The 13,579-nt window shown below is 40.4% G+C and overlaps 1 protein-coding gene across 8 annotated transcripts in view; it reads right to left on the bottom strand.

The window, feature by feature from the left end:
* otofa (otoferlin a) overlaps positions 1-13,579 on the bottom strand; it is a 67,138-nt gene that overhangs the window by 50,393 nt on the left and 3,166 nt on the right. For all 8 annotated transcript variants that reach the window (XM_084432942.1, XM_084432945.1, XM_084432946.1 and 5 more), the window contains exon 2: positions 9,763-9,821. In XM_084432942.1, coding sequence (XP_084289068.1) covers positions 9,763-9,821 — 59 coding nt within the window. The remainder of the gene's footprint in view (positions 1-9,762; positions 9,822-13,579) is intronic.

Raw genomic sequence — 13,579 nt, 5'->3', positions numbered from 1 at the left:
CTCTATTTCACTGCAGATAACTGCAGTCTATTCTCTATTTATCCTCTTCTTTTACTCTAGTTTTTTCTCTAGGATGCACTACAGACTCTCATAAACCAAAGAAACACGTCATGAAAGCATTTTTTTCCCCATAGAATCCCAATCAACTATAATATATGCATAAAGGACAATGTACAGTTAGTTCCACAACAAATCTTAAAACTCCTACTAAAAAAAGAGTACATAATGTACAAAACAATCAGCCTATAGCGACAAGACAAACACTGAAACAGTATTAAAGTAGTGAATTTTCTCTACAATCAATAGCACCAGTTCTGTTTGTATGAATCAAGAGTAAGTCTGCAGTGTGATATGAGAGACATGAAAGGTCTGATACACAGCGTTACTGCGATCGACAAATCAGAGTCCAGTATTTAATAGATGAAGGTACAAATTTGAGTCCAAAAGTCTGAAACTACACTGAGAATCAAGTCTGGAGTCTTATTATTGAAAAGACGTCGATTAACTACCACAATAATCTGTAATATACAGATTCCTTCACTTAAAAATGTTCATCCTGGTTTTATCACCAACCTCAGTCATGTTTTACCAACTAGCATTTCATTTATCTCACCAAATGGTTGTCCTCCCCCTCTTACATAAGCTGTGAATAGATGAGCTCTCTTCATCAGTGATGGTGAAGACTTGAGGTGATTTGAGTTTGTAATTCAGCTCAAAGAAACTAAGAGCCTCCTCACAATTTAAATGCACGGAGAGTGAATTATTCAATGGCAAAGGATCACACGCTGACATGCCACATCTCCCTCCCCCTCACTTCTCTCTCGCTCTCTCTTTCTTTTTGTCTGTGATGCAGATAATGGAAAGACGCATGAACACTCAACTCTTTCATTGAAATCAATGCCTCTCTATTAGGTAAAAAATGTGCACTGGTCCTGACATCAAACCGCATCTCTAATCAGCCTCCTCAGTCAAGCCCCCCCCCCGGTGATTTTCTTTCTCACACTCGCTTGCTCTAACATTTTTTCCTTCTCCTCCTCCTCTCCTACATTTGTATCTGTCTCCTTCTCGCATGCTGTATGCTTTGGTCTCTTCTTCTCCCCTTTTTTCGTTTTTCTTGCAATTTGAGTTTTTAATCTCGATTTCTCAGCTCTTCTCTTCATATCTATCTTCCAACCTCTGTAATGTTTCATGCTGCCACATAAAGTCGTTTCCTGACATTAATACAACAAGTTAAAGCACTTTTTATTTCAGATTCCCAGTGTGCGGCCAACTCTCGGGAACATTTCAGCTAATTAAGCTTATTAAAACAGATTGTTTTGATTTACCGCAGTAATCTGGGATGATTTAATGTGGCTATTACTTCTTCCCTCTTCCCTCTACACCATATGGCCTCACAGTGTGTGATTTCTCCTGCAGCACCTCAAACATCTCACCCTCCGCAGATTTCGCTAGGTGACCTCTCTCAAATCTGAGTCACAACAAGCTCATATCTTCCCCTTTCCTTTCCCATTGAATCTAAAGCATCAAAAGAAATGGTGACATGCATTTACATGTCTGTATTTTGTTTAACAATTGATAAAGACAGGGGGCAGTAATGTTAGAGACTTTACGCCAGTAGCACAGTAGTATGCAAGTATAGAGATTGTGCACTGTAAGGTAGTTTAGTTAAATGCAAAATGCTAGCCCGTTTTTGAACGTATTTGAAACAAGTCACAAGAACTTTTGTTCATTTAATTGTCTATTAGCTTAATCCACAGCTGTTATATATCAGTGGTTCTCAACTGGGGAATCAATTAATAACAGTTCTGATAGGGTCACAAACAGCAGGGGAAAACAATGCTAAATGCAAACCGCATAATTTATGCATAGATAGCATATAAAAATAAATACGTTTATTAACTTTTAATAAATGGAGGAGAAAATGATTCACCTGTCTGTTATTTAAGTCAAAGTTGCAACATGGAAAGGTTGTGAGACATGCACTAATGCGATAATGCAAAACCACATTATAGAGTTATCAATATTATTAATAATTCTGGGGTGCTTCTGTCAAAACATTTAAAAATCAAACACTCAAACTATTAAAAAAAAGCCTCTTTATAAATTAACGTATTAACCTTTTTCAGTCGTATCTGACTCTTGGTGATTTTCTATGTGCAATCTCTTGCCGTAGAAACTGGCAATGAATTTTCTTGGCAATGATTTTTTTCAAAGGTGTAGCCAGGTCTTTCCCCAACCATCCATAATACATGGCTTGGGACTCACACACAGTCCCCCACACACACACACACACACAAATTCACACCAACAGACAATTTAGTATCTTCAATTCACCTATACTGCATATAGTGGGGAAAATGGAGCACACAGGGAGAACATGCAAAACTCCACACTGAAAGGCCTCCCGGCTCAGCCAGGACTCAAACTGGGGACTGTAATGGAAAAAATTTGATTTCCATTGATCTTCAACATATATTGCAACATAATGTGTCACATGTCTATATTGTGGAATGTGAACAGGATATATGTATGTTTGTACACCTGACGTAAGCAAGACACACAATGGTTAAGAACCTTTAACTCTTTAGGTATGGAAGATAATTTAGCCAAGGGGGGTTAGAGGGGTCATTCTATTCTAAATGTGATGTGGATGTGGCCATGCTGGGTGAGTGGAAAACTACAGAGAAAGGACCTTGAAGAAGGAGTATAAGAAGGGAATTTCCAGGGCTGGGTGTCAGGTCTTGCTCACGTCACTGGGTAGCTGCTGTGATTTTGTGACTAAGCCTCTTGCAAGAGAATAAATATCTTTTAAAATACAATTTGATTCTTGGTGTCTCTTATGCAGTGATGATGATTGTTTAATATTGTTTTTTGCCACAACAGGACCTTCTTGCTCTGAGGCAAAAGTGCAACCCACTGAGCAACTGTGTCATCCCCTTGACGCATTACCATTAATAAATATATAAAAAAACATTTATTTTTTTTTACACTATTTTGGAACTTGCCACGAACATAAAGGTCCCAAAAGCATGACCATTTACACTGTAAAAAATTTCTAACCCTCCCAAATCAAAAATTTCAAGTGACCGATAACATCTAAATTTTTCAATTGGCCCAAGTGAAAATCTGTAAATTTCATTTTATAATTTACAGAATTTCACTTGGGCCAATTGAAAAATTTAGATGTTATCGGTCACTTGAAATTTTTTGATTTGGGAGGGTTAGAAATTTTTTACAGTGTAAGAATCACTGCTTTACATATGTCTGATCTCTACCTCGATAAGTTCAGCCTTCACACATTTTAAAACATCAAATTAATTTGTCAGCTTTTCATTGCAAACACAACAGCATCTAATGTGAAATGTCAACATTTCATTCTCTGGCAGCGAGAACAGTTGAAAACTGTTGGAAAGCTGAACAGAAAGAATGATTAGACTGACAAAAGAGAGAGATTGATGCAATTTGGTGCTTCATTGGGCCATTGAAGAGAATGATCAAATCAAATGAGATATGCTGGTCATGATGAGACAATTCCCCATCAGCATAATGAGAAAGCAACTCTTATTTCTTCACTGAGACATTGACACAGTGTGATAGGCATAGCTGAAGTTTTGTGATGGACATGAACTTAAATGCATGGGAGTAATAGGGCTGAGGCATGTAAACATCCTTAAATGGGTATACATGCATTTATACAAACATCAGTGGTAGTGGTAACACCGTCATAATCTCTTGCAGACATTTTTTTTTTTTTTTTTCAACAAAAAGGATTTGGGGAAAAGTATTCATTCTTTAAACATACTTTTATTGCCCTTTGTTTCGTTACACGATGTATTCAACTATGTCATCACTTCAAGTATTTACTCATTATAGCATTCACAAAAAAATTGCACTAGTTTCCATTTCACCAGGCCCATTTTTTAGACCTGTTTCCCAAAATGTATTGTGTTATGCAGCCCCAACAGCCGCATTTGAGACTCAAGTACCTTTTCTTCAAAACAAAACAAGAATTATGTTCCTTCACTCATTTATACTAGATATCTTTTGCATTATCATTAACATCATTAAATAAGCAGTATTAGAATCATTACCTTTTAAATAAAAAATAATTGACACTGTGCGAAAAATAGCTCACCACACAGCTTCCTCTGTCTTTAATAAGACACCCCTGAGCTTGTTTGCCTTTTAACATCACCTTCTTGTTTGCCGATCATACAGAAACGTTCTCTGCAAGACCTAACAGCAAAATTATTTATTAATAAAATGCAGATGGTATGTTTAATAAGTCAAATGTATGAATTACACGGTGGAATATAAAATAACAGAAGCTCAACTAAATATGAAAATATCTCCCACGAACCAATACCCTGGCATTTCTACAGAATTTAAAGCAAAGTTATGATTTACATGTAAAAAAGAACTTACAAGTTCACCAAAGTGAGGTCCAAATCCTTTCCAAATTCCCCTTGGAAGCTGTTTAAGAAAAGCCTGGGGTTCGTGTTCCTCTGCATGATAATAAATGTTAACAAGGTCTCCGAGAAATTGCCTGTCACTATGGGTTCAGCAAAGTCTTTCTCCATCAATCACTTTTTTTCTTTACTATTTGACATTAAAATGCTAAATACAAGCAATAGTAATGAAATCTGTACACAGCCTATCTATATATTCTGCCCACTGAAGTTTCATCCACAAGAAGTGCCTTAACCAGCGTGAGCATCAAACGTTCACATCAGCAGCTGTTAACAAGTTTCTTGCTGGACTCCTGCAGATAAAATCAATGGTTTAAAGATAGGCACTCCAGCAGAGCTGATGTAAAGGAGGGCAATTTTGTACATAGCTGCAGCAAGCGTCTGCCTAAAACCTTTTCTGTCCATCACAGTCAACATCAGGCTCCATGCTCAACAGCCCTGCAACAATAAGCCATAACAAAACACAGCACTGAGAAGTGCTTACAATTTTATTTCTATAATGCATAAAATGAGGAAGCACAGATTATGTGGGGAAAAATGCATCACTATATCAGGAATGTTAAGAGCAGGATGTATCCGGTTAAATTATGTAGAGCTTTGTCTTTGCAAGCGACTGTGAGCTTGTTGAAGATAAAATAATAATTGCTCATACATAAACAATAGCTGGGTCCATTCTGATTCAAATGAATAGTCTATTTGTGTGAGTACAGCTGAGACCTGAAAGGTGTACTCAGCTGCACACAGCCGGGTTAGTAAACAAGGTAGGGCCCTATGATGTCCGCGTTGCAGAAAAAGAGGACAGAGTTGTTTAATCCAATCATTTAAACGGAATGAAGGGAATACGGCATTAATAAATGAGAATAGGGACATACAATTAATCAAATTCAATGGACTAGTGTCTGTGATTGTTAAACCGTAAAAAGAAATATGAAGTCTACATGTTCTGTTTGTCTGAGAATGAATGAGCAGCGCAGTTTCGTTTACTGCATATACTCAAGCACAAGTGATGCTCATGGTGTTTTCAGTGTCTGCTGTCTCACTTTATGAGGACATGAACACATGAACTTCATCTCCAGAGCTGCTCTGAGAGTTCACTCCATGAGCATTTCATCACTGTTTCAACTGTTTCAAAGAATGCTATCGTTAAGCTATCACACAATCAAGAGATTTTTCTTCTGCCACAAAAACCTTAAGCGTCAGGGGTCATTCCAGCCCTCAAACGCTCCTGCAAAAAATCCAACACTGAATCAGTAGGGCAGTGGTTAATTATTAAGTAGTTACGGTTTTATGAATTCGATTGATTAGACATGCTTTTTGATGGTTACATTTTTAATTAAAGCATTCAGATAGAATCTAGAAAATTAAAATGGAAAGGGAAACTGATTTAATAGGGCCCTAGTTAATGCCTTGTTCAATTGTTCTGAGATAATAAGGCTGTGAGGAAAGAAATGGTGGGATACTTGTCAGAATGAGAGAAGCAGTAGAGAGACGTAGCAGGGAAATTGGCTTAAAAGAACAGTTCACCCAAAAAATAAGACTTTGAAACACAAATAAAGATATTAATGAAATGAGAGATTTCTGTCTCAACAAAACATTGCATCAAGCAAGCACAGGTGAGCTTCCTTTCACCATAATAGATGTGCTCTGTGTGCTTTGATCAATGTTTATTTGTGAACAACTAAATTAGTTAAAATACTAAATGAAATCTCATCATATAAAGCAATCATGTTTCTTCAGAAGATTGGATTAAACGGTTGATTCATATGGATTTTTTTTTATGATATCTTGTTGTACTTTTAAAGGGACAGAAATCACTAAATTTTTTTTTATTAAAAATATCTCTGTTTGTGTTTTGAAGATGAATTAAAGTCTTGGAATGACATAAGGGTGAGAAAATGATGACAATTCAATTTTCATTTTTGGGTGAACTATAACTTTAACCCGGGTACGAATATGCATACTTTCTAGCTACAGAGTATACGCAAAAAGCAGAATGTGAACGTGAACCCACAAAATCTGTGCTGAACATACTTTCCATCTTGTGGATCGGTTCTGAGTTCTATGTTGTGCAGGTGTACCCTGGAAATCCAGAGTTCTCGAGTTTACTCTGGCGTCGAGTAATGATGCTCATTAAATATACCCTTGTATCCGAGCTGCACCAATCACATCGGGTTATCTGATATAGGCGGGCCAGAGGCGAGCTAAACAGATGACGACAGCGCTGTGACGTCGAAGTCATTGGTAAACATTGCAAGATGGCTATGGATGAACACCAGTTGTTTGAAACGGCTTTGGCCGCTACAATGAACGAGTTAGACTTGGCTTTTTATCTAAAACAGGAACAGAAGACGGCGCTTGAATCGTTCCTTTGCAAGAAGGACGTCTTTGCTGTTTTGCCGACCGGATACGGCAATAGTCTAATCTACCAGTTAGCTCCGCTGGTAGCTAAGCGCATGGGGTTTGTTGTGATTGGTCGTAGTGTTATCCAATTGCGTGCAGTGAGATTTTCAAATGCATGCTTGGTGCCGCCCTCGAGCTGGCCGATTTTCATTAGTCGATGCCAGACCATTAATCTTTTAGATTTAGGTCTGGATTTCCAGGATTTCCATGATCAACAGAAAATGTACACAAACGTCTCTTCAAAATAAAGTCTGTTCGCTTTCTGATAATGCCCTGCTTTCAGTGCATGTCAGTGTTAGGTAAACTAAAACCCACGTTACTTCTTATGAATATGAAACCCGATAGTGCATGCCTGACAAACCTGAAAAGACAATGCGGGTGCCAAACACAAACATGCTATTAAAAAAAAAAGAGGAGATGGAGGGAGAGAAAGACAGAAAGAAAGCGAACATATCCTACAGTGCAGCAATAGGAGTGAAGATAGTTCTGAACTGTCTTGTGAGGTTTGGTATGAGATCTGTGATGTAATCATAAGTGGCGAGTGGGTTCAGTCGATTTGAAGTGTGTACTGACCCACTCTAACCGCCTAGTAATGATTAAACTATTACCACAAAACTATGAGTGAGGGATAGAGAGGAAATAAAAAGGCTGGAGGTCAACCAGAAAGTTCATAGGGCATTTAAGGACAGCAAAATGAAATAAACAACTGATTATGTCCCTACTTAGCAGAAAAACTGTCAATTAAATTTTTCTACATTTAGATAAACCCAAATTATAATTGTTTTGTTTATTTCCTTACTATGAGTCATTCTCTCGCTCCTTATCATACAGTAGAAACCTTCCTCATAAAAAACAATCAACAAGAAATGAAACAGCACTTGGTTTTTAAATAGATTCAAAAGAGCAATTTTGTAACGCTTGCTGTTTGCAGCACAAAAAAAAAAAAAAAATCAACAACCCCGTCCAAACGTCAGACGAGGCTAACACTAGTGTGGGAGTTCCAATCACGACTGACAACAAAACATAATTGAATTTCTGCCTACCATGAAGACACATGAAGAGGATATACAGGTATATTTTAAAGTGCCCCTATTACGCTTTTTTGATTATTACCTTGCATGCAGTGTGTAATATAGCTATTTGTGAATGTAAAAGGTCAGCAAAGTCTTAAAGTGCACGACAAATAAAGTTATTGTCTCCTGAAAGGAAGAATCGATTCTGAACTGCCCAAACCAGTTGTTAGCAATTCCAGGCTCACTTCCGAACATATCCACGTAGGTTTATAACAAATTTGCATAATGCCAGCCTATAGGTCTTTATCGGCTGCCCACTAACAATGTCGACATAGTACTTTGACCCACCCTCAAACACTGTAGTTGTAGCTGAGAAGCAACAAGTTGTAGCAACATGTTGTGTTGTTGTCGACATGAATTGATATGGTGATGCTATATATAGAAATATATATATATATAGAAAGTCAGTGCACTTATATTACTTATGAATGGAGAAAAGTGCAACACACAATATGGCGGAACAGCCATTAGAAGCTGCGGTTGTCATAGAAACAGTCAGTGTTCTGAGACGCGCGCTAAGGACTGCACATGTGTGCATTGGCTGGTCTAACCTGAAAAATAAGCTTTTATAAATGCTATTTGAGCATAAGAAACAACGTTTATGGGACAATTCAAGTCAAATTTTGTTGCTGATTTGAAATATGTTGTTTAATTGTGAGTTCGGCAAGCAGTTTTTTAGATTTCAGGATTCCCTCATTTAAAAAGATAGGACTTGGTCTTGTATGCCCGAAATAGCTGCTGGAGGTGTTGCAAATATGACCACAGAGTGAACACTTTCCTTGAAAGGGACTTGAAATTCCGACACACGCTGTAAATGGTAGACCAATCAGAACAGACTGAGCCATCTGACCAATAAGAGCAGAGGAAGCTCTCGGAAAGGAGGGGTTTAGAGTCACGCCCCCCTTTAAAAAAAATCTAGCAACTTCTATGTCGGGCTTGTTCAGATGGTGACAAGTCAACAGTCGGAAGAATTACGATTCAGTGAAATTGGCTTTGGTGCCGCTTTATAAAGGCAGAGCGCAAAAATTCTATTCACACACTTGAACTCTGTTGCAACGGCTGTTTTCTGTTTGTATTTTTTTCAGCTGATCCCCTCCCCACCCCTGCAGTGTCCCACACTTTGAGAAGCAATGGTTTAGAGAGACTGAATCATTTATCGAGCCATTTCAGACACAGTGAGAAAAGAGGTGATGTGCCATGTATATTATGAACTTGCATTTGGATGCGTGTAAACCTATTGTAGGAGACCTCCAAAACAAAATTAGGAAGATTTAAAATAGCATAATAGGGGCACTTCAAAAAGAACTTCTGCAAATTATTATCAATGCAAATAAAAAACTCTTTATTGCTACAGAATCTGAAACCATTCATGAGGACATTATGCATGAGGTGCCCATCCTCAAGTCATATTTAAGAACGAGAATGCAACAAAGCTTTACCTGCTATTTCACCTATCAAATGTAAGGATGAGACCTGTAGCAGGGATATTTTGGAGTAAAGAGAGCAATCATTCAAAGAACTATATTAGTGTAATGGTAATTTAGCTGGTGTATCCACAGGCTTATTACCACTTCATACTGCTATGTTGCTTGCCTGAGGGTCTGTGCAAAATAGGAATCAGTGGGGCTAAATGTGATGCATTTGGCCACGGTTGAGCGGTTCGATTCCTCGTGTGATTCCTTCACCACATCCTCTCTTGGGGAGAGAGAAATCAAATTTGTAGCGTATATGTGTATCACAAGATGCTTGAGTTAGTAGTAGAAACTGGTGATATAGCAGGGGGTGGGGGGATGGGGAGGGGACGGGGGACGACGACTGACCTGCTCAAATCGAGCCTCATCCTCACAGTTTTCCACCACCCGAGAGAAGAAGGAGAGACCTGCAGGGAGATAAACGAGGTAAAAGGTCAATGTGGCTCAGAAGAGACTAACATAACAGAAATAATTTTACATATACAGTAGTGACCAAAAGTGATGTCCAGGGGGATATTTGTTTTTAATGACAATTTGGCATGTTTTATTGCTTTATCACAAATAAAACAATTGACTCCCAGCACAACTACGCAATTTGCATTTAACATTTACATTTAATCATTTAGCAGATGCTTTCATCCAAGCGACTAACAAATGAGAACAATTGAAGTAATCAAACCGACAAAAGGGAAACAGTACGTAAGTGCTGTGACTAGTCCCAGTTAGTCTAGAGCAGTACATGTGCAAATTTTTTTTGTTAATAAATAATTATAATAATAAATAGAATAGAATAGTAAATGTTAGTATCAATTGAGCAAGTGTTGACGAAAATGCGTCTTTAGCCGTTTCTTGAAAGTGGTGCTCAGGTTGAGTTAGGCGTAACAGGTGAAGATGTCAATTTTCCACCAGACATCACTTTTGGCCACTATTGTAAACCATTATATATTGTGTGTGTTTATACATATACATATACATACAGTATATTGACATTGTGGTAAAGTAGCAATTATAAGAATGTTTTGCTGACACTGTATATGAACTCTCAAGAGAAAGATTTCATTCTTCATACCAAATCTCTTTACATGCCAGAATTATGTACATATCCAGTTTATCAAGACCCTCAGTGTAACTCACTGAAGACCTTTTTTAGGTAACATTATTAGGATTATGCATTATAGGCAGGTCATCACAGCCCTGACAAGTTTTGGAAACAGAGAAGAAATATCATTCCAATATCATAAAACTGCAACATTGTTAAAATACTTAAGTGTGAAACTGCTTTATAGAAGTCTGACTCTGTCTAAGAATAATACAGCTCGTTGTTTCTTGTCAGTGTGTGCTTGTGTGTACGAGTAAATATGAACACTCAATACAAATATGTTTACACACCACCCTTATGCACTCATTCACATGCCTACACAAACACTTATATTGAGTGTTTATTTTAGTGCAAGGCCATAACTAATAATGATTTATGTATTTACACTTTTTCAGCATTGAGAAACCAGTGTAAGTATAGGTGAAAAATGTTTTTCTCAATGCTGAAAAAGGGTAAATACATAAATCATCATTAGATTACACTAAAATAAACACAATGCAACATCGATTCACAACCATTGATTTTTATAACATGCAATCCATTTACGTTTTGTTGTGCTATTGTAGTTGTCACGTTTCTGTTTGTGTTTGCACTTCCTCATTGTTCATTGTGTTCAGTTTCTAGCCACTCCTCCTTCATTAGTTCATCCCAAGCCTGTTTGTTACTATGGTTTCTGTCATTGAGTTCATTTGTCCCAGCTGTGTCTCGTTTCCCTCATTTGCTGTTCAATGTCTGTCGACGTTATTGTTAAGCTGGTTGTTCTGTTCTTGTTCTTATTCTCTTGAGCGTTTCTGTAAGTTTAAGTTTATCATTAATAAAGTCTGCTGCTCCTCTTTGCTGCAACCAGAAACCTAACAGATCGACAGACCTCAAATGAATATGGATTTAGCAGCTGCCTTCATTGATCTCCACAACCGAGGACTACCTCTCAGATTACTCTGCCAAATTCTGTGAGTTGGCGGAATTTTCAAATCTGGATAATACCAGCCTCAAGACCATATATTGGGTTGGAGCACAGGGTGACCTATTATTGGACTTCTTCACGTCATGTCTGCCGAGCCTGAGCTTCTTCACGTCATGTCTGCCGAGCCTGAGCTTCTTCACGTCATGTCTGCCGAGCCTGAGCTTCTTCACATCATGCCTGCCAAGCCTGAGCTTCTTAACGTCATGCCTGCTGAGCCTGAGCTTCTTAACATCATGCCTGCTGAGCCTGAGCTTCTTCACGTCATGCCTGCCGAGCCTGAGCTTCTTCACGTCATGCCTGCCGAGCCTGAGCTTCTTCACGTCATGCCTGCCGAGCCTGAGCTTCTTCACGTCATGCCTGCCGAGCCTGAGCTTCTTCACGCCATGTCAGCCGCGCCTGTGTCTTCGTACGAGATGGCCATTGCGCCTCAGTCGGCTACAGAGGCTGTCCCTGAGACGCTCAGCCTGGAAGGGTCGTCCCCGCCATGGCCGCCTGAAGGGTCATCTCCACCCTGGTCCCCCGAGCTGCCGGCTCCGCCCTGGTCCCCCGAGCTGCCGGCTCCGCCCTGGTCCCCCAAGCTGCCTGCTTCGCCCTGGACTCCTGAACCAGTGATGCCCTGGTGGCCCCCTGAACTGCAAGAACCTCCCAGCGCCCACCCTCCCAGCCCTCTTGATTGTTTTATGGCACGAGGGCTCGCCTTCCAGAAGGGGGAGGTAATGTCACATTTCTGTTTGGACTTCCTCATTGTTCATTGTGTTCAGTTTCTAGCCACTCCTCCTTCATCAGTTCATCCCAAGCCTGTTTGTTACTATGGTTTCTGTCATTGAGTTCATTTGTCCCAGCTGTGTCTTGTTTCCCTCATCTGCTCTTTGTATTTAAGCCCTGTGTTTTGTCCTGTTCAGTGTCTGTTGACGTTAATGTTAAGCTGGTTGTTCTGTCCTTGTTCTTAGTCTCCTGAGTGTTTCTGTAAGTTTAAGTTTATCATTAATAAAGTCTGCTGCACAGAAATTCTGTTTCCTCGTTGCTGCAACCAGAAACCTAACAGTAGTTTTATGCAATCATACCTTGTAACATACATCAACTTGATGCAACCTAGAAACATCACCAGTGATGTTACCTGGGGTCACGGAGTGTTTCGGGTCTTTCAAGCATCATACATTCTCACCCAGGCGACCCAGCTGGGGTTGATCAGGCCCCAGCTTGTGTCCAGGTAGCCCTACCCCACCCGTGGTTCTCCTCTCCTTTTCCACAGCCACCTTGAGGCAACTTCTGCTGACTCCGTGACCTCCTTGATGGCCCTTCGCTTACTGGCCCCTATGATGCCCAGGATGTTGTAGGCCCTGCAGAGAGACTGGCCAGCAAACCCTCTGCATCCCACCTCAGTGGGCTCACACCGTGCTCACCACCCATTGTTCCGGCACTCCTCCACTAGCTCAGCGTATTTTGCCCTCTTCCTCTCATTGGCCTCCTCGATACGGTCCTCCCAGGGTACGGTGAGTTCCAGGAGAACGATCTGCTTGGAGGTCTCTGAGATGAGTAACAGGCCGCAGTGTTGTAGTGGCGACAGTTTCTGGGCATTTCAGTTGCTTCCCCAGGTCAACTTTCAACTCCCAGTCTTGTGCTGTTGCTAGCAGGCCAGATGAGGCGGCCCTGGCAGCTAATGGTGGCTTCTTCCCAGCCCGGTCGAAAGCAATGGTGTTCTTCACTGGGCGGAGGCGCTTGCAGTGGCCAATTCTACAGCTGATGATATTCGCTATGGCCTTCAGGACTTGGTCATGGCACCAACGGTAGCGCCCCTCGCCCAGGGCCTTCAAACAGCAGCTGAGGATGTGCTCCAGGGTCCCCTTCTTCAGGCAGAGGTTGCAGGCTGGTGACTCCACCAATCCCCAGCCAAACAGGCTGGATGGGCTCGGTAGTACATCGTAGACCGCCTGGATCAGGAACTGTATGCGAGGGGGTCTGCTTTCCACAGCTCTACCCATGAGACTCTGCGGTCCACTGCGTGCTCCCATCTTGTCCAGGCTCCCTGCTTCCGCATTTCAACCATCCTACTGGCCCGCTCCTCCTCTACTGCTGCCCGCACCTCTTGCAGCAACAGTGAT

This window comes from Rutilus rutilus, assembly GCF_951802725.1.
Source record: "Rutilus rutilus genome assembly, chromosome: 15".
Taxonomy (NCBI): Eukaryota; Metazoa; Chordata; class Actinopteri; order Cypriniformes; family Leuciscidae; genus Rutilus; species Rutilus rutilus.
This window is presented reverse-complemented; position numbering and strand designations above follow the sequence as displayed.